This window comes from Mus caroli, unplaced genomic scaffold (genome assembly GCF_978045245.1).
Source record: "Mus caroli unplaced genomic scaffold, Mus_caroli_1 scaffold_8, whole genome shotgun sequence".
Classification (NCBI taxonomy): Eukaryota; Metazoa; Chordata; class Mammalia; order Rodentia; family Muridae; genus Mus; species Mus caroli.
The window spans coordinates 41,814,129-41,834,022 of NW_028227263.1; the positions used below are offsets into that span (position 1 = coordinate 41,814,129).

The 19,894-nt window shown below is 41.4% G+C and overlaps 1 protein-coding gene across 1 annotated transcript in view; it reads left to right on the forward strand.

The window, feature by feature from the left end:
- LOC110298016 (tripartite motif-containing protein 30A-like) overlaps nt 1–19,894 on the forward strand; it is a 34,588-nt gene that overhangs the window by 10,851 nt on the left and 3,843 nt on the right. Inside the window, exons 2-5 of the mRNA XM_085841441.1 lie at nt 3,337–3,812; nt 7,063–7,158; nt 7,785–8,015; nt 11,505–11,527. Of these exons, the coding sequence (XP_085697567.1) occupies nt 3,393–3,812; nt 7,063–7,158; nt 7,785–8,015; nt 11,505–11,527 (770 nt within the window). The 5' untranslated portion in view covers nt 3,337–3,392. The remainder of the gene's footprint in view (nt 1–3,336; nt 3,813–7,062; nt 7,159–7,784; nt 8,016–11,504; nt 11,528–19,894) is intronic.

Below are 19,894 nucleotides of genomic sequence, written 5' to 3' on the forward strand. Positions count from 1 at the left end.
TGAGAAATCTGGTGTAATTCTGATAGGCTTGCCTTTAGATGTTACTTGGCCTTTTTCTCTTACTGCTTTTAGTATTCTATCTTTATTTAGAGCATTTGTTGTTCTGATTATTATGTGTCAGGAGGTATTTCTTTTCTGGTCCAGTCTATTTGGAGTTCTGTAGGCTTCTTGTATGTTCATGGGCATCTCTTTCTTTAGATTTGGGAAGTTTTCTTCTATAGTTTTGTTGAATATGTTTGCTGGTCCTTTGAGTTGAAAATCTTCATTCTCATCCACTCCTATTAACCGTAGGTTTGGTCTTCTCATTGTGTCCTGTATTTCTTGGATGTTTTGAGTTAGGATCTTTTTGCATTTTACATCTTCCTTGATTGTTGTGCTGATGTTCTCTATGGAATCTTCTGCACCTGAGATTCTCTCTTCCATCTCTTGTATTCTGTTGCTGATGCTCGTATCTATGGTTCCAGATTTCTTTCCTAGGGTTTCTATCTCCAGTGTTGCCTCATTTTGGGTTTTCTTTATTGTGTCTACTTCCCTTTTTAGGTCTAGTATGGTTTTGTTCATTTCCATCATCTGTTTGGATGTGTTTTCCTGTTTTTCATTAAGGACTTCTACCTGTTTGATTATGTTATCCTGTTTTTCTTTAAGGATTTGTAACTCTTTAGCAGTGTTCTCCTGCAATTCTTTAAGGGATTTTTGTGCTTCCTCTTTACTGTCTTCTACCTGTTTACCAGTGTTCCTTTGTATTTCTTTAAGTGTGTTATTAAAGTCCTTCTTGAAGTCCTCTACCATCATCAGGAGATATGCTTTTAGATCCGTGTCTAGCTTTTCCGGTGTGTTGGGGTGCCCTGGACTGGGCGAAGTGGGAGTGCTGGGTTCTGATGATGGTGAGTGGTCTTGGTTTCTGTTAGTAAGATCATTACGTTTACCTTTTGCCATCTGGTAATCTCTGGGGTTAGTTGTTGTCGTTGTCACTGTTTAAAGATTGGAGCAGAAGCTGTGTTCCACTCACCAGAAGTCTTAAGATCTTGTGGCGGGTGTTGTGGGTAGCTGGCGAGTGTCAGCCGACCCTGAGCCCTAGCTACCCTGGCGCTTTTCTGACCGGAAGAGGCTTGTGGCCCTACTCAGGCCGGATTTCTGCCTCCCCAACCAAAGCAGTCTCAGGTTCCGCGTGATTGGACTGGGGCAGAAGCTGTGTTCCACTCACCAGCAGTCTCAAAATCCTGTGGCGAGGGTCGTGGGTAGCTGGCGGGTGTCAGCCGACCCTGCACTCTAGCTACCCCAGTGCTGGTCCGGCCGGAAGAGCTTCCTTACTGTTTTTAATAGTTTTTTTTCTTTGTTTTGTGCAATTGGCATTTTGATTATTATGTGACAGGAGAAATTTCTTTTCTGGTCCAGTCTATTTGGAGTTCTGTAGGCTTCTTTTATGTTCATGGGCATCTCTTTTGGCCGGGTATAGTAGCCTGGGCTTGGCATTTGTGTTCTCTTAGTGTCTGTATAACATCTGTCCAGGCTCTTCTGGCTTTCATAGTCTCTGGTGAAAAGTCTGATGTAATTCTGATAGGCCTGATATGTTACTTGACCTTTGTACCCTAAAATAACCAGAAGGGAAATGAAAACCAGCTGGACTTAGGCCTTCATTTCAATGTCCAACTCAAGCTAGCCCACACTTTTCTTCTTATTTTCTGTGATGATCCAAGTATTATGAAGCCACCTTACAAGGTAACTGCTGAAAACGTAGCAAGGAGTGGCAGCCTGGATCTGTAGCTACCAGAAGCTTCCCTCACCTTCTTTCCTGGGCCCCTGGTCTTCCCTCTACCGTCAGCTGCAGATGGCATATCTTCATCTCTGTTTCAGAAATGGAAAAGTCTTCATCAGCAGCCTCACACTACGCATGCAAGTAGCACGCAGCCATGCTCCTCAGCATCTCTGGATCCGACAGTAATCCTCTTGGAAAGGCCTTTCTTGTTTGTATTTCTGCTGCTGTAACTTCTGTTAAGAATCTGGCACACAGAAGTCATGAAGCTGCCCCTGAGTAGGCCGACAGTTCTGGATTATTTCCTGCCATTTTCCATGTAAAGTCCACTATCACCATAATGAGAAATAATTTCAGACTCAAACCATGCTTTTCCTATGTGATGGTGTATCCAGGACTTGCTATAGTGGGAGAATTGAGTTCTGGTGATGCCAAGTAACCTTGGTTTCTGTTGCTTATGTTCTTATACTTGCCTCCTGCCATATGATTATTTCTAGTTCTACCTGCCCTCAAGATATCTGACTCAAGGCTGTCCTTCCTGTGATCCTGGTTGTGTCAGAACTCCTTAGAGTTCAGCTGTCTCTGTGATCCTGTGAGTCTGGGATCCCCTGATCCCGAGCTCCTGTGGTCAAACTGCCTCTGGGACCCTAACATCCTGGACTGACCAAGCTCCTGAGATAGTGGGATCCTGAGATACTGTGATCCTGGGTGTGTTAGAGCATATGGGAGTAGAGCTTCCTCTGAGTGTTGTGATACTGACTGTGGAGTTTGTGCCCAAGGTCTGCTCAGGGCACTGGCCCAGAAAGGAAGGAACTCCTGCCATTGGTCAGGCAGAGTTCTTGAGTGCCTGGGTCCCACTCGTCCCACTTACTTCCAGTGTTGGGGTAGATGTTGTGTCCTCCTCACCTCTGATCCTATGATCCTGGGAGTATTAGAGCACCTGGGAGTAAATCTTCCTCTGGGTGTTTTGAGACTGGATGCAGAGTTCATGCTCAAGGTTGTCTTCTCAGGCCACTGGCCCAGAAAGGGCCACTTGTCATAGTTCCTGGGCACCTGGCTCCCATCTGCCACTTGTCAGAGTTCCTGGGCACCTGGCTCCCACTGGTCCCAGTTACTTGACCAAGGTAAAATCTTAACATTTCAGACACAAGATTCCCAAGAGACCCCAAGTAACTGGGGGCGGGGGGCATAATTCTGCTTACCCTTTGTTCTGGCTATCAGTGGTATCCTAGTAGCCACCTCTTCTTTCTTTGGTCACCTTTATGGGTTAGAGCAGGTTTGTGGGGCAGTGGGCTGTGTACAGCCTGGTCTCCAGGCAAGCAAAGATGTTGGCAGTAATTTCTTTCTACTCTTCAGTAAAAGGGGGATAGCATTCCTATACATGAAATTTGTCATTTGGGGTGACCTAAAAGTACAGCACCTGAAGTATGACAAAGTACTATTTGCTATGTCACCAAACCTCCTTCCACATATCTTCCTTTATTCTTTTAACTTGTCACTGTGGTCCTTCCTTGACATCTGAACAGGGTTCATTCTGATACTTCATTTTTTACTTGGCCTTTTCCCCCATCCCTGTCACACAGCCATCCATGCAGAAGTGTGAGAAGTCAGGACAGGCAGACACAGGATCAAAGCAACTATGGCCTCATCAGTCCTGGAGATGATAAAGGAGGAAGTGACCTGCCCAATCTGTCTGGAGCTCTTGAAGGAACCTGTGAGTGCTGACTGTAACCACAGCTTCTGCAGAGCCTGCATCACACTGCACTATGAGTCCAACAGAAACCCAGAAGGGGAGGGCAACTGCCCTGTGTGCCGAATTCCTTACCTGTTTGAGAATCTGAGGCCTAATCGACATGTTGCCAACATAGTAGAGAGGCTCGAGGGATTCAAGTCCATCCCAGAGGAGGAGGAGAAGGTGAATATCTGTGCAGAACATGGAGAGAAACTCCAGCTCTTCTGTAAGGAGGACATGATGGCCATATGCTGGCTTTGTAAGCAATCTCAGGAGCACAGTGGTCACCAAACAGCTCTCATTGAAGAGGTCAACCATGAATACAAGGTAAGGAGCAGGGGGATACAGGAAACAAAGCATAAAGCAGTAACAAAGAGAAAACATCACCTTTTTCATTTTTTACCTTTGACATTGTACTTACCTGAGCATTATAGGCTTGGAAGTTGAATTATCATTCTATACTCTTACATTTTGACTCCTAAAAAAACATAGTAATTTATTCCACTTAAGCAAAAGAGAATTTGCCTGGACTACAATTACTGAAAGACAAATAAGATATTGTGGAACTGTTGCTTTAAATTGAATTGATATCCAAAAATGTCAAATCAGCAGAAGACCATCTGATGATTTATTCTGTGTTTATATCCTTTCAATGTTAACGTCAGATTTCTTCAGTGTACCTAACATGCCATCTAGTGACTTTCAACAATGGGATTAATAAGCACATGACACACAGCAGTGAAGAGAATGTGCATGTGGCAGCTGAAACATCAGGGAGGAGAGGAAGGTTTCCATAATGAGAAACACAGCAGCAAGTTCTGTGCTTAATCTATGTTTTCTGTTGTTTGTTTTTGAGACCAAATATAAACTCACAGAGACTGTGGCTGCATGCATAGGGCCTGAAAGGGGCAGGACCAAATAAGATTCTGGAACAGGAAGAAGAAGTGGACATATGATCCACCCCAAACCCTAAGCAATCTATAATTGATAACTACTTGAAATGAATAATTACTTTTCTCTAAGGGAGTCACACTGGAGAAATAAACCATTCTCATGGAAATTCCTATGCCCAGTAATAGATGCACAGCCAGCACAAATGCACCGAGCCCTCATTAGGAGGTTCTTTCTCTGATAATGTTGTCAGGGCTTTTCTTTCCCTTTTTCTGTTTAGAACCATATAGTCCTTTGCTTTTGTATCATGGCTTGAGTTTTTATGGCATTCCCATATGTTCAAAACATATACTCTATATGTACGTCTTGTGATTTTTTTTTACTTAGCTCTTTTTATGGTTTGTTTGTTTTGTCATATTCCAGTGTGTTTGCTTTTTATTTCTCTTACTGTATTTTCTTTTATTCTGTTATTATTTCTTACATGCCTCTTTGTTTTCTTTTTAAAACTATTTATTGGTTCTTTGTGAATTTTACATCGTGTACTCCAACCTCACTCATCTCCACCTCCTTTAGTGCCTGCCCTTCACCATTTCAACCACACCATTAATAGTGAAAACCTCATTGTGAAAGCTGTAGTGTATCACACTGTGTCCTATGGTATACCATTTAGTCCATAATTCTTTGCTTGCCCTGTGTCATGGTGATCCTGTAGTATTAGATCTGTAAGACTTGTCCCTTTTTGTGTTCTGGCAGTTTACTGATGGAGTACATGTTTCTGTGGGACAATTCTAAGGCCTGGGTTTTGGCCTGAGCAGTTTCAAAACTGCAGGCTTTCAAACACCTTTGAGGCCCACTCACCATCAATCCTAGTAACAGGATCTCCTCTACCCTGCTGCTTATGTGAGGTGTAGAGCCAGATCTCCCAAGCTTTTCAGCTTCTGTGAGACATGGCCAGTACTCACACTATCATGAGAATTAGCAGCTTAGTAGACCTGACTCTGATGATGCTAGTTATCCTGACTGCCATAGATTACAAGGGATAAGGGAAGAAGGGTGTCTCTCTCTTGTATGGAACACTGCCCAGAAATCAAAAGGAACAGCTCTCCTGCATTCACACCCTTGGGGCCTGTTAACCTGCAATCCCCACATCCAGGACCAGCCCTACTGTGGTGCCCAGTCACAGTGTAGGACCAGCTCTCCGGAGTGCTGCAGCAGTTGAGGGCCAGGACCAGCTCTCATGCTCTCATGACCCAGGGCCAGCTCTCCTTCTTGAAGTAGATGTCAAAGGTAGACAGTGGGAGAGGGCATCTCTCCCTCTCCTATGCTATCTGTCACACAGCAAAGTTGCAGGGCCAGCTATCCCACACTCACACCCTTAAGGCTTGCTCATTGGTGCCTCCATCATCAGAGTCAGGTCTACTGTGCTGCCCAAGTGAGGTACAGGGCCTGCTCTCCCATGTACTCAGCAGATGAGGAAGAGGGCCAGCTCTCCCCTTCTGAAGACCTCAGGCCAGCTCTTCTGCCTTCCATAGGTATCAAGGAGTGCGTATATGTGTGTCTGGGGGGGGGTGTATCTCTCCCTTGTCCATGTCACCTCACAGCAGACAAGTGGCAGAACCAGCTCTCCCAGCTCACACCCTTGGGTCAGCTCGTCTAATTCCCTGCCACCAGAATCAGCTCTACTCTGCTGTTCAGGAAGTTACAAGGGTCTACTCTTCCAAGTGCTGCAGACAACACATGCCTCTTTTTTTTTTCTAACAGGATACCCAAGAGTGTGGATCTAAATGGGAGGGGAGACGAGGTGGTAAAGAACCTGGAGGAGTAATGAGAGGGAAAAACTTAATCAGAATGTATTGTATGGGGCTAAAGAGATGACTCAGCACGTAAGAGCATGAGCTGTTATTGCAGAGATTCTGAGTTCAATATCCAGCAATCACATGGTGTCTCACAGCCATCCATAATAGGATGTGATGCTTTCTCCTGTTATGCAGGCATACATGCAAAGAGAGCACTCATATACGTAAATAAATAAAACATTTTTTAAAACATGCCTTGAAATATGTATTGTATGAAAAGTCATTTTCAGTGAAAGAAAGAAACATAACTGCAAAAAAATTCAATAAGAAATAAAAAAAAAGGCGGGGAGTGGAAGAAAAAAGAATGTTCATGTGGCCAGTGTTGTTACACAGGTTTTAGTCTCAGAGCCCTGGCAGCTGATGGTCCTGCATCTCTGAGTTTCAGGAGTATGCTTCTCTACACAGTAGCAACAGGTAAGTCAAAGCTACACAATATGACCCACTCTTTAAAAAAAAAAAGTACAGGTATCAAATATGACACTGCAGGGCATGTGATGTATGTACATAGTTGTGATCGGAAAACTAACAAAAGTATCCTGGTTCTCTGATGCTGGCAGCAGAATAAAAGGTTTCTACTGAGTGGAATGAATGACTTAGAGAGATTTCTGTCTTTTTCTGTATGGAGGTAGTGTGTATAAAATATAAAAATCAATTGAGCTGTAGCCTTTTAAGATTTATATACTTTATGTGCATAAATATTGACACAAGTTTTTCAAAAGAGAACAGTCTTGGGCTTCCTGTCCTTCCAGAAGAGTTTGTTGCCCTTTGATTAGGAGCAGCAGTCCTAACTAATCACACAGCATGTCTCTGCTATAATTCCTTTCTCACAGGAGAAGCTGCAGGCAGCCCTGCAGAAGCTGATGGAAAATGAGAAAAGATGTGATGAATGGCAGGATGACCTTCAACAGCAGAGAGCTGACTGGGAGGCAAGTGGGGACCCTTCCTAAGGGTGTCAGCCTGATGTCCAAGAGGGATCTGGGCAAGAAGAAACTGGGGTCTTTACTTCCTGGGAGTTGATGAGGCCAAGAGGCCTTGACTACACTTTCCTACTGGCTCCCCCGGAGCTGGAGAAGCAGAGTCAGTGTATCACACTGGAGCAGAGCTCTGTGGGGAGCTGGCACCATGGAGGATGCTTGGTCAGAATGGCTGCTGGATCCTACTCCTGTCGTGCTTTCTATAATGCCCATTGTTGGGAAATATGCTACGGAACAGGCCACAGTTCTAGTCGTAGGGTTTAGCTTCTCTTAAGGGCTCAGAGGTGGAATGAGGACTATTGCAGGCAGGAACAAGTTATCTAAGCTGTACCTTAGACAACTGTTTAGAAACTAAGCCATATCCAGTCATCCCACTTTGGCTCACAAGGCCTTGGTAAAGGTGACCTAAGGTCTTTGCTTGGAATGTACTTCACAGATATTAAAAGGGAAAGCCTGCTTCCCTGCGAATCCCTTCCCTTTCCCAAGCTCAATTCCCTATGAAAGCTTAGAGCAGTTCTTCTCTATTCCTGGTCCCATTTGGACAGACTGAATTCCTCCCTCTTTTTTTGTCCTTAAAGAACCAAATACACAGTGATATAGAAGTCATTCAGAGCCAGTTTAATGGACTAAGAGACCTCCTAGACTCCAAGGAAAATGAGAAGCTGCAGAATCTGAAGAAAGAGAAGGAAGAGATTATGGAAAAGCTGGAAGAGTCTGAAAATGAGCTAAGGGAGCAGAGGGAGTTGGTGAGAGACCTCATCTCATATATTCAGCATCAGTTGGAGCTGTCAATCATGGAAATGCAGCAGGTAAGACTGCAGGAGAACCCAGTGTCTGAGAGTCAGGGGACGTGGAAACCATTGTCCTCCATCTCTGTTCCTGTATTCTTCCTGGTAATGATAGTGCGCTCTTCCTGTAGTCTTTCCTGAATCAATTTCAGGAGCTGGGGGAATCATTACATGCATGAATGTCAAGAGGAAATGGTATTTTATTATTTTATCAGGTACAGTACCAAAGCTGAACATGGAGAGAAGAGCTGATGGATCACGAATAGATATTGTTGGGGTCCAGGAGTCAAACCACAAACAACATGAACACAGATCTCTAACAGGAATAGTTCATTGAGCATTCACCCAAGGTCTAATCAATGAGGGCCATAAACAAGACTTTGGAGCTGATTAGGACCATGAGTCTGAATACTACAAGGCCTTTAAGCCTGAAATCCACAAATATCTGTGACAAGTTATTCCACCAATCAGGATTTGGAGTAGGGGACAGCTTTAGGAGCACGTCTTTGCTGTACATTTATATTGCTCTCATTGGTTGAGGTATTCAGTCATGGTACGGGTCTTGCCTTCCCTAACATTCATCTCTTAACTTGCCAACCAGGATGCCATTACCCATCTCTCTCTCTCTCTCTCTCTCTCTCTCTCTCTCTCTCTCTCTGCCAAGTAGGATGTCAATTACCAGGAAGTTATTGGGAACCTAAAACTTTACTCGACCCCCATTTAAAATGCAAGTCTTATTCCAAATGGCTTTTTATATTGGTGCAGGTATCCCTCTTATGTTGGGGGTCCATCCTAGGAGCAGCTTAAAAAGGCAAACCATAAAAGTCATACTTACACAGGTACAGGAAATTTTGCTGTGTTGTGGTAAATCTCCTCCAAAATATGCCCTGGCCATGAAAACACAACACAGTTAATATAATTACATGCTGTGAGCCTAGATTGGGCAGATCTACCGCTATACTACCATCTTCCACAGCTTATGAGACCCCTTAGAACTGGCGGTTTCTCCAGGCCATGTGCGTCTGTTCCACTTTTCTTCTTCTTCATCCTCCTCTTCTGCGTCCTCTCCCTCTTCCATTTTCTACTTCCTCTCTCTCCCTCACCTTCTGCTCCATCTTCCCTTTTATCTGCCCGATCATCGTCTTTCCTTTATTTTACAAATTAAGGTGGGAAACAAGTTTATAAGAAATCACCTGAGTGCTGACTCATTCCTTGTTCGAAGCCACTCACAGAGAATGGAATTAACATCAAATATAATTAGCCCTAGGGCTATCCACAACACTGCTGGGCAGTTGATTCTGGTCCAAGCTTATTGTGGCTAACAACACAAAGCAGTTCTAACTGACCTCTATTGTGATTGCTTCCCAAGAAAAACCAAAGTACAGAACATAACATAATATGCAATCAATTGGAGATGAAAAGTTTCCTTGTAATAGCACATGAGAAAGTTTCCTTTTAATATTAATAACAGCATAAAATGGCTGGCTAGACAGGCAGCAGTTACCTAGGCCTTAAGAGCTAATACCCTTCTGTACTACTGAGCATGTGTGAAGCACATTTTCACCTGTCATTTAGTCAGTTCACGAGAAATTGAAAGTATTAGAGTTATTTCTCCTTATGAAGATTTGAAATACTTATCCCCACTGCCTGTGATTCTAGTGGAAGTGTGACTTGTGGTAGGGATATGATTGAGGAACTCATTGAAAAGTTTCCATGCCTCTATCTGCCAGTGGCTAATGTGAAAGGTTGCTTCATTATCTATAAAGGCATAGATTTGTAGTGTATTTAATCTCTATCACATTTTAAAATAATTTATACCAAAGTCATATTCTGGTTCTGAACATCACTGTGGGAATTTGTTTTTTTTTTTTCATTATAATTGTCAGTCTTGTAGACCTTGGAGGTGCTAGAAATTTGTCATAACTCCTTTGATTTCTTTGTTTCCATTGTTTTAATTTAATTACAAATAAAAATATTCATATTAGACAAAACTATGCATTTATGTCTGTACTGAACTAATTCATATACATACTTACTTCAACCAACACACTTCACAATCTTGAAACTTTATCTCTTGACTAATGAATATGCCTATTTTTCTCTACCTCCAGGCCCTAAGGATCTCCATTCTGATCCTTACTCTTATGAGATCAAATATGTGTACATGATACATATTTAAATTGTATCATTTAATGATTTTTTTCTGTTCCCAGCTGGTTTAGTATAAAATAAATTCTCTTGAGTTCAGACAAGTTATGACAAATGACAATACTTCTTGCTTTTAAACATCTAATATTTTACTATATGCTGATCATGTCATTTTTATCCATTTGTCTGTTGATTAGTCCTCCAATTGACTCTCTATTTTTTCTACAATAATAATGAATGATTCAAGAGACATGAGCATACAGATTTCTTCAAGAGGATAAATTGATAATTTGTGCTCTTGCAAAATGTCTTTTACTATGGAATCTACTGATAGGTTATTTGTCTGCCAATGAAATGAGCCAATCCAAGACATACTAGAATATAGTAAAGCCAAGTTTATTGGAAAGTTCAGGTGCCTATTTAACATATCAAAATGGACCTGGCCAGTCAGGTCTGACTTCAATAAGCCCATAATGAAGAGCCAAATTAATATTGGAAAGGAGAAAATGAAGATTTATTAAATATAGCTACTTTGGAAGAGAGACAAAGATTCACAAAATTATGCTATCCTTATTCAGGATTTCTAAGTGTGTTCCTGTCCATCATTCTCACATCACGATTGGGATCACAGTGTCACACTTTAAGTTGGTCAGACAAGTCATTACATTACTGTTGGAAATCTTTTAAGGAGACCAGCTCTTCCTCTGGCTAAAACTGTTTCTCTTCTTTCAATGTGAGATCCTGGAGAAATACCTGTTTCTTTGGAATCAATGTTTTAACAGTTTGATACTCAAATTGAGGAACACACATATCTCTTTAGATTGGCTTCTTTTCTGCTAGGCCAATTGCAGAGAGAAAAGAAAAGTAGAAGGGGCAGGGAAGAAGAGGGTGGAGTTAGCAGAGATCTGGTTAGTTGGTTTTAAGAATTAAACATTCTAAGCCTCTGGTCCTTTTAGATTCCTCAATATTAATATAACAAATCATTTTTTAATGATTAAAAGAATTTGGAATACAGCTTCTCATACATATAAGTTTCCAGTAAGATACCAAACATGTAGCATGAGAAAGGTCACATGGTTATTTGTTTAACAATATGCACATAAAAACCTATGTGAGCTGTCAAACTACTGTTTCTTTATCTTTGGTCTCCGATGCCTGGTAGCATAAAACAGAAAGAGTCTATTAATTTACATATAAGTGAAATAAAGAGCCATGCACTGCATTTATATCATGTCTTGGAGAGCTGTGGATGACTGATTTGATTCTCTTTTGACTTTGTCTCTTTGGCCAATAAGAGTGTAACCAGGGTTTGCAAGAACATGAAGAACATGTTATTAACTGTGTTTTCTTCCTTCTCTCTAGGGTGTAAATTATGTCCTGACAAGGTATGTCTGGGCTGATAGGGAAGAATAGCCCTATCGGGTGTTGAGAATTATTTTATATTCAACTAGAATAAATATCTCTGGGGTTTTGCAAAATTTATTTTAACATTATTATTATTAATGTTATTTTAACATTCTAGGAAGAGAAAAGAGGAGGAGGAGAAAGGCAGGGTCTGAGCATTTGATAACTTTTGAGAAGAAATTGGGTTCTCTTTTAGGGGACTGGATTATGGAGATCTATTGAGCTAGGTCAGTAGTGAGATGAAACAAATGGACCTATAGGAGCTTTTAGACTCCTATTGGACACATCATCTGTCCATTCTGTGTGCTTGTATCTAACTCTGGATTTGCAGCTAACAAGGGCATATAGGTAGTGTATGTCCTTTGTGTCTGCAATGTTCTCAAAGTTCTATAGTGGGAAAAATTCCTGAGTATTTTGTGTTTTTCTCCCAGGGATAGAGGAGATCCAGATTTCCTTTGTGTTTATATTTAGATTTTTTAAAAAAGGAGACAACTCTGTGGGCACAGTCTTTTGGCAGTGAAACAATGGCTGCAGGTAGACCACATATGTCACAGGACTGTGGGAAACCTCATCCTTGTGTGTAAAGTGTCACATCTCAGCTGTCAGCATCAGTATCCATCCTAACATGTGGAGCTTATGTGAGTCTTAGTTTGGTTTCCAAATTTTTTCATCTGAACAAGAGAACCTGAAAAAGCAGATGCTGGCTGACAGTGTCCTCAACACTGACAACAGTGTTTGAAGCCTTGGCTTTCTTGAGATGGCTTTCCTGCTCACATTCTATGATTCTATTATACCAGATTTTTGAGAACATACCTTCCTTCCTGCCTTCTTTCCTTCCTTCCTTCCATTTCTTTCTTTCTTCCTTCCTTCCTTTCTTTTTTTTCTTTTTCCAATTTTTTATTGGATATTTTCATTTACACAATGGAATAGTACTCAGTTATTAAGAATGAGGACATCCTGAGTTTTGCAGGCAAATGGATGGAACTAGAAAATATCATCCTGAGTAAAGAAACTCAGACCCAAAAGGACATGCATGGTATGTATTCACTAATAAGTGGATATTAGCTGAAAAAAAAAAAAGTACAGAATACCCAAGATAAAGTCCACAGAACTCAAAAAGGTCAACAAGCTGAAGTGTCCAAGTGAGGATGCCTCAGTCCCAATTGGGAGAGAGAAGAAAGCAATCACAAGTGGGGAGGAAAGGAAGGACCTGGGAGGGAAAGTGGGCAGGGATGGGGGAGGAGAGGGGAACCTGATCTGGTATTGGGTGAGGGAAAAGGACTGAAGCCCTAAGGGCCAGCAGAAAGAATGCAAACAGGCAACCACTGGAAATAGGAGGTTGGGGGTATCCTCCAGAATGCACCAGAGATCTGGGAGGTAAGAGACTCTCAGAACTGAAAGGAAGGGACCTTAGATGAAATGCCTGACAGTAGGGAGAGGGAACTTATAGAGCCCACCTCCAGCAGGAAGACAGGACATCAAGTGAGGGATGGGGTTGCCATCCCATAGTCACACCTCTGATCCATAATTGTTCCTGTCTGAAAGAATTATAGGGAGAGGAGCCTGAGGAAAAGAAGGTCCAGTGACAGGCCCAAAGTGGAATCCAGCTCAAGGGGAGGTCTCAAGGCCTGACACTATTACTGAGGTTATGGAGTGTTCACACAAAGGGACCTATCATTTCTGGCCTCCAAAAGATCCAATAATCAGCTGAAAAAGTCAGATGCAGATATTTGCACCCAGTCAATTGACAGAAGCAGCTGATTCCTGTTGTTGAATCAGGGAAAGGCTGAAAGAACCTGAGAAGAAGGGCAACATTGTAGGAAGACCAGCACTCTAAATTAATCTGGATTCCCAAGATCTCTCAAACACTGGACCACCAAACAGATAGCATACACCAGCTAATAGGAGTCCTCCAACACACAAACAGTAGAGAACTTCCAGGTCTGGGTTCAGTCAGGGATGATGCACCTAACCCTCAAGAGACTGGAGGCCCCAGGAAGTTTAGAGGTCAAGTGGGGTGGTGAAATCCATGTGGAGAAGGGGGAGGGGGGAGGAGGTATGAGATGTGGAACAGTCTCAGGGTAGATGCGGGTGGGGGAAGTTCAGATATAAAATATGGAATAAAATGATAAAATAATTTTATAAAAAGAACTTCGAAAAAGAAGAAAAGGGTTTATTTTTTTACAATGTTTTTTATTGAATTTTTTATTAGATATTTTCTTTATTTACATTTCAAATGCTATCCCGAAAGTCCCCTATACCCTGCCCTGCCCCCATTCCCCTACACACCCAAGCCCACTTCTTGGCCCTGATGTTCCCCTGTACTGAGGCATATAAAGTTTACACAACCAATGGGCCTCTCTTTCCACTGATGGCCTACTAGGCCATCTTTTGCTATATATGCAGCTAGAGACACGAGCTCCGCGGGGGGGGGGGAAGGGGGATATTGGTTAGTTCATATTGTTGTTCAGCCTATAGGGTTGCAGACACCTTAAGCTCATGGGAACTTTCTCTAGATCCTTCAATAGGGGCCTTATGTTTCATCCAATAGAAGACTGTGAGCATCCACTTCTGTGTTTGTCAGGCACTGGCATAGCCTCACAAGAGACAGCTATATCAGGGTCCTTTCATCAAAATCTTGCTGGCATATGCAATAGTATCTGCATTTGGTTGCTGATTATGGGAAGGATCCCCGGGTGTAGCAGTCTCTGGATGGTCCATCCTTTTGTCTCAGCTCAAAACTTTGGCTTTGTAACTCCTTCCATGGGTGTTTTGTTCCCAATTCTGAGAAGGAGCAAAGTGTCCACACTTTGGTCTTTGTTCTTGAATTTCATGTGTTTTGCAAATTGTATCTTGGGTGTTCTAAGTTTCTGGGATAATATCCGATTATCAGTGAGTATATATCATGTGACTTCTTTTGTGATTGGGTTACCTCACTCAGAATGATACCCTCCAAATCCATCCATTTGCCTAAGAATTTCATAAATTCATTCTTTTTAATACCTGAGTAGTACTCCATTGTGTAAATGTACCACATTTTCTGTATTCATTCCTCTGTTGAGGGACATCTGGGTTCTTTCCAGCTTCTAGCTATTATAAATAAGGCTGTTATGAACATAGTGGAGCATTATTCTTATTACCAGTTGGAACATCTGGATATATGCCCAGGAGAGGTATTGCTGGATCCTCCTGTTGTACTATGTCCATTTTTCTGAGGAACCACCAGACTGATTTCCAGAGTGGTTGTACAAGCTTGCAATCCCACCAAAAATGGAGGAGCGTTTCTCTTTCTCCACATCCTTGCAAGCATCTGCTGTCACCTGAATTTTTAATCTTAGCCATTCAGACTGGTGTGAGGTGGAATCTCAGGGTTGTTTTGATTTACATTTCCCTAATGACTGAGGATGTTGAACATTTTTCAGGTGCTTCTCAGCCATTCAGTAGTCCTCAGTTGAGAATTCTTTGTTTAGCTCTGTGCCCCATTTACTAATGGGGTTATTTGATTTTCTGGAGTACACCTTGAGTTCCTTATATATATTGGATATTAGTCCCTATCTGATTTAGAATTGGTAAAGATCCTTCCACAATCTGTTGGGGGCCTTTTTGTCTTATTGACGGTGTCTTTTCCCTTACAGAAGCTTTGCAATTTTATGAGGTCCCATTTGTCAATTCTCGATCTTACAGCACAAGCCATTGCTGTTCTATTCAGGAATTTGTCCCCTGTGTCCATATCTTCAAGGCTTTTCCCTACTTTATCCTCTATAAGTTTCAGTGTCTCTGGTTTTATGTAGCGTCTCTTGATCCACTTAGACTTGACCTTAGTACAATGAGATAAGAATGGATCAATTCAACTACTTCTACATGATAACCACCAGTTGTGCCAGCACCATTTGTTGAAAATGCTGTCTTTTTTTCCACTGGATGGTTTTAGCTCCCTTGTCAAAGATCAAGTGACCATAGGTGTGTGGGTTCATTTCTGGGTCTTCAATTCTATTCCATTGGTCTACCTTTCTGTCACTGTACCAGTACCATGCAGTTTTTATCATAATTGCTCAGCAGTACAGCTTTAGGTCAGACATGGTGATTCCACTAAAGATTCTTTTATCCGTGAGAAGAGTTTTTGCTATTCTAGGTATTTTTTATTCCAGATGAATTTGCAAATTGCCCTTTCTAATTCGTTGAAGAATTGACTTGGAATTTTTATGGGGTTTGCACTGAATCTGTAGATTGCTTTCGGCAAGATAGCCATTTTTACTAAATTGATCCTGCAAACCCATGAGCATGGAAGGTCTTTCCAACTTCTGAGATATTCTTTGATTTTTTCTTCAGAGACTTGAAGTTCTTGTCATACAGATCTTTCACTTCCTTAGTTAGAGTCACACTAAGGTATTTTATATTATTTGTGACTATTGTGAAGGGTGTTGTTTCCATAATTTCTTTCTCTGACCATTTATCCTTTGTGTACAGAAAGGCCATTGACTTGTTTGAGTTAATTTTTTATCCAGCTACTTCACCCAAGCTGTTTATCAGGTATAGGAGTTCTCTGGTAGGTTTTTAAGGGTCACTTATATATACTATCATATCATCTGCAAATAGCGATATTTTTACTTCTTCCTTTCCAATTTGTATCCCCTTGATCTCCTTTTGTTGTCTATTTGCTCTGGCTAGGACTTCAAGTACTATATTGAATAGGTAGGGAGAAAGTGGGCAGCCTTGTCTACTCCCTGAATTTAGTGGGATTGCTTCTAGCTTCTCTCCATTTACTTTGATGTTGGCTACTGGTTTGCTGTAGATTGCTTTTATCATGTTTAGGTATGGGCCTTGAATTCCTGATCTTTCCAAGACTTTTATCATGAATGGTTGTTGCATTTTGTCAAATGCTTTCTCAGCATATAAGGAGATGAAGATGCGGTTTTTGTCTTTGAGTTTGTTTACATAGTGGATTACGTTGATGGATTTCTGTATATCAAAACATTCCTGCATCCCTGGGATGAAACCTACTTGGTCATGATGGATGATGGTTTTGATGTGTTCTTGGATTAGGTTAGCAAGAATTTTATTGAATATTTTGCATCAATATTAATAAGGGAAATTGGTCTGAAGTCCTCTATCTTTGTTGGGTCTTTATGTGGTTTAGGTATGAGAGTAATTGTGGCTTCATAGAATGCATTGTGTAGAGTACCTTCTGTTTCTATTTTGTGGAATAGTTTGAGAAGAACTGTAATTAGGTCTTCTTTGAAGGTCTGATAGAACTCTGCACTAAACCCATATGGTCCAGGGCTTTTTTTGGTTGGAAGACTATTAATGACTGCCTCTATTTCTACAGGGGATATAGAATTGTTTAGGTCACTAATCTGATCCTGATTTAACTTTGGTACCTGATATCTGTCTAGAAATTTGTTCATTTCGTCCAGGTTTTCCAGTTTTGTTAAGTATAGCCTTTTGTAGAGGGATCTGATGGATTTCCTCAGGATCTGTTGTTATGTCTGCCTTTTCATTTATGATTGTGTTAATTAGGATGCTGTCCCTGTGCCCTGTAGTGAGACTAGCTAAGGGTTTATCTATCTTATGGAGTTTCTCAAAGAACCAGCTCGTGGTTTGGTTGATTTTTTGAATAGTTCTTTTTGTTTCCACATGGATGATTTCACCCCTGAGTTTGATTATTTCTTGCCATCTTCTCCTCTTGGATGAATTTGCTTCCTTTTGTTCTAGAGCTTTTAGGTGTGCTGTCAAGCTGCTAGTATTTACTCTCTCTAATTTCTTTTTGCAGGCACTCAGAGCTTTGAGTTTTCTTCTTAGGACTTCCTTCAATGTGTCCCACAAGCTTGAGTATGTTGTGGCTTCATTTTCATTAAACTCTAAATAGACTTTAATTTCTTTCTTTACTTCTTCTTTGACAAAGGTATCATTGAGGAGAGTGTTGTTCAGTTTCCACGTGAATGTTGGCTTTCTATTATTTATGTTGTTATTGAAGATCAGCCTTAGTCCATGGTGGTCTGATAGGATGCATGGGACAATTTCAATATTTTGTATCTGTTGAGGCCTGTTTTGTGAACAATTAATTATATGGTCAGTTTTGGAGAAGGTACCATGAGGTGCTGAGATGAACGTATATCCTTTTGTTTTAGGATAAAATGTTCTATAGATATCTGTTAAATCCATTTGTTTCATAACTTCTGTTAGTTTCACTGTGTCTCTGTTTCCAGGATCTGTCCATTGATGAGAGTGGGGTGTTGAAGTCTCCCACTACTATTGTGTGAGGTGTAATGTGTCCTTTGAGCTTTCCTAAAGTTTCTTTAATGAAGAGTATTTGGACCATAGATATTCAGAATTGAGAGTTCATCTTGGTAGATTTTACCTTTGAAGTGTATGAAGTGCCCCTCCTTGTCTTTTTTGATAACTTTGGTTTGGGAGTCAATTTTATTCGATATTAGAATGGCTACTCCAGCTTGTTTCTTCAGACCATTTGCTTGGAAGTTTGTTTTCCAGCCTTTCACTCTGAGGTAGTGTCTGTCTTTGTCCCTGAGGTGGGTTTCCTGTAAGCAGCAAAATATTGGGTCCTGTTTGTGTAGCCAATCTGTTAGTCTATGTCTTTTTATTGGGGAATTGAGTCCATTGATGTTAAGAAAAAATTTTAAAAAGTAATTGTTTCTTCCTGTTATTTTTGTTGTTAAAGTTGGAATTCTGTTCTTGAGGCTATCTTCTTTTAGGTTTGTTGAAGGATTGCTTTCTTGCTTTTTCTAGGGTATAGTTTCTGTCCTTGTGTTAGTGTTTTCCCGTTATTATCCTTTGAAGGGCTAGATTCGTGGAAAGATATTGTGTGAATTTGGTTTTGTCATGGAATATTTTGGTTTCTCCATCTATGGTAATTTAGAGGTTTGCTGGGTATAGTAGACTGGGCTGGCATTTGTGTTCTCTTGTTGTCTGTATAACATATCCAGGATCCTCTGGCTTTCATAGTCTCTGGTGAGAAATTGGAAGTAATTCTTTATAAGTTACTTGACCCTTTTCCCTTACTGTTTTTAATATTCTACCTTTATTTAGTGCATTTGTTGTTCTGATTATTTTGTGTCATGAGGAAATTCTTTTCTGGTCTATTTGGAGTTCTGTAGGCTTCTTGCATGTTCATGGGCATCTCTTTCTTTAGGTATGGGAAGTTTTCTTCTATAATTTTGTTGAAGATATTTGCTGGCCCTTTAAGTTGAAAATCTTCATTCTCATCTACTCCTATTATGAGTAAGTTTGGTCTTCTCATTGTGTCCTGGATTTCCTGGATGTTTTGAGTTAGGATCTTTTTGCATTTTGCATTTTCTTTGATTCTTGTGTCCATGTTCCCTATGGATCTTCTGCACCTGAGATTCTCTCTTCCATCTCTTATATTCTGTTGCTGATGCTCACATCTATGGTTCCTGATTTCTTTCCTAGGGTTTCTATCTCCAGAGTTGTCTCCCTTTGGGTTTTCTTTATTGTTTCTACTTCCATTTTTAGATCCTGGATGGTTTTGTTCAATTCCATCACCTGTTTGGTATTGTTTTCCTGTAACTCTCTAAGGGATTTTTGTGTTTCTTCTTTAAAGGCTTCTAGCTGTTTACCTGTGTTTTCCTGTATTTCCTTCTTAAAGTCCTCTATCATCATCATGAGAAGTGACTTTATATCCATGTCTTGCTTTTCTGGTGTGATGGTGTATCCAGGACTTGCTAGGGTTGGAGAGTTTGGTTCTGATGATGTCAAGTAACCTTGGTTTCTCTTGCTTCTGTGCTTATGCTTGCCTCCTGCCATCTGATTATCTCAAGTGCTTGCTACCCTCAATATATCTCATTGGAGCCTGTCCTTCCTGTAATCCCAGTTGATTCAGGACTCCTCAGCGTCCAGCTTTCTCTGTGATCCTTTGATTGTGGGCCCCTGTTAACCTGAGATTCTGGGTGTGTCAGAGTTCTTGGCAGTCAAGCTCCTCTGAGACCCTGAAATACTGGTGTGACCCAGCTCCTGTTATCCTGGGATCCTGTTATCCTAATATCCTGGGGAAGTTACAGGGCCTGGAAGTGGTGTCTCCTTTGAGGACCGTGCAGCTGGCTAGTCAGTGATCCTAAGATCTTGTGGAGAGTACTCTGGGGACTGTGGGGGGGGGGGAGGTGGAGGGTCCACAGATTCTGCACCCAAGGTGACCTGGTGCTGGGGGAGACTGGAAGGGACTTGTGTCCCTGGTGAGGGCGGTTTTCTGATTCCCTAATGCTGTCTCAGGTCCCCTCAATTGGATTGGAACGGAAGTTGTGTTCCGCTCACCAGTGATCCTAAGATCTCATGGAGAGTCCTCTAGGGACTGTGGAGGTGTCTGCCAACTCTGCACC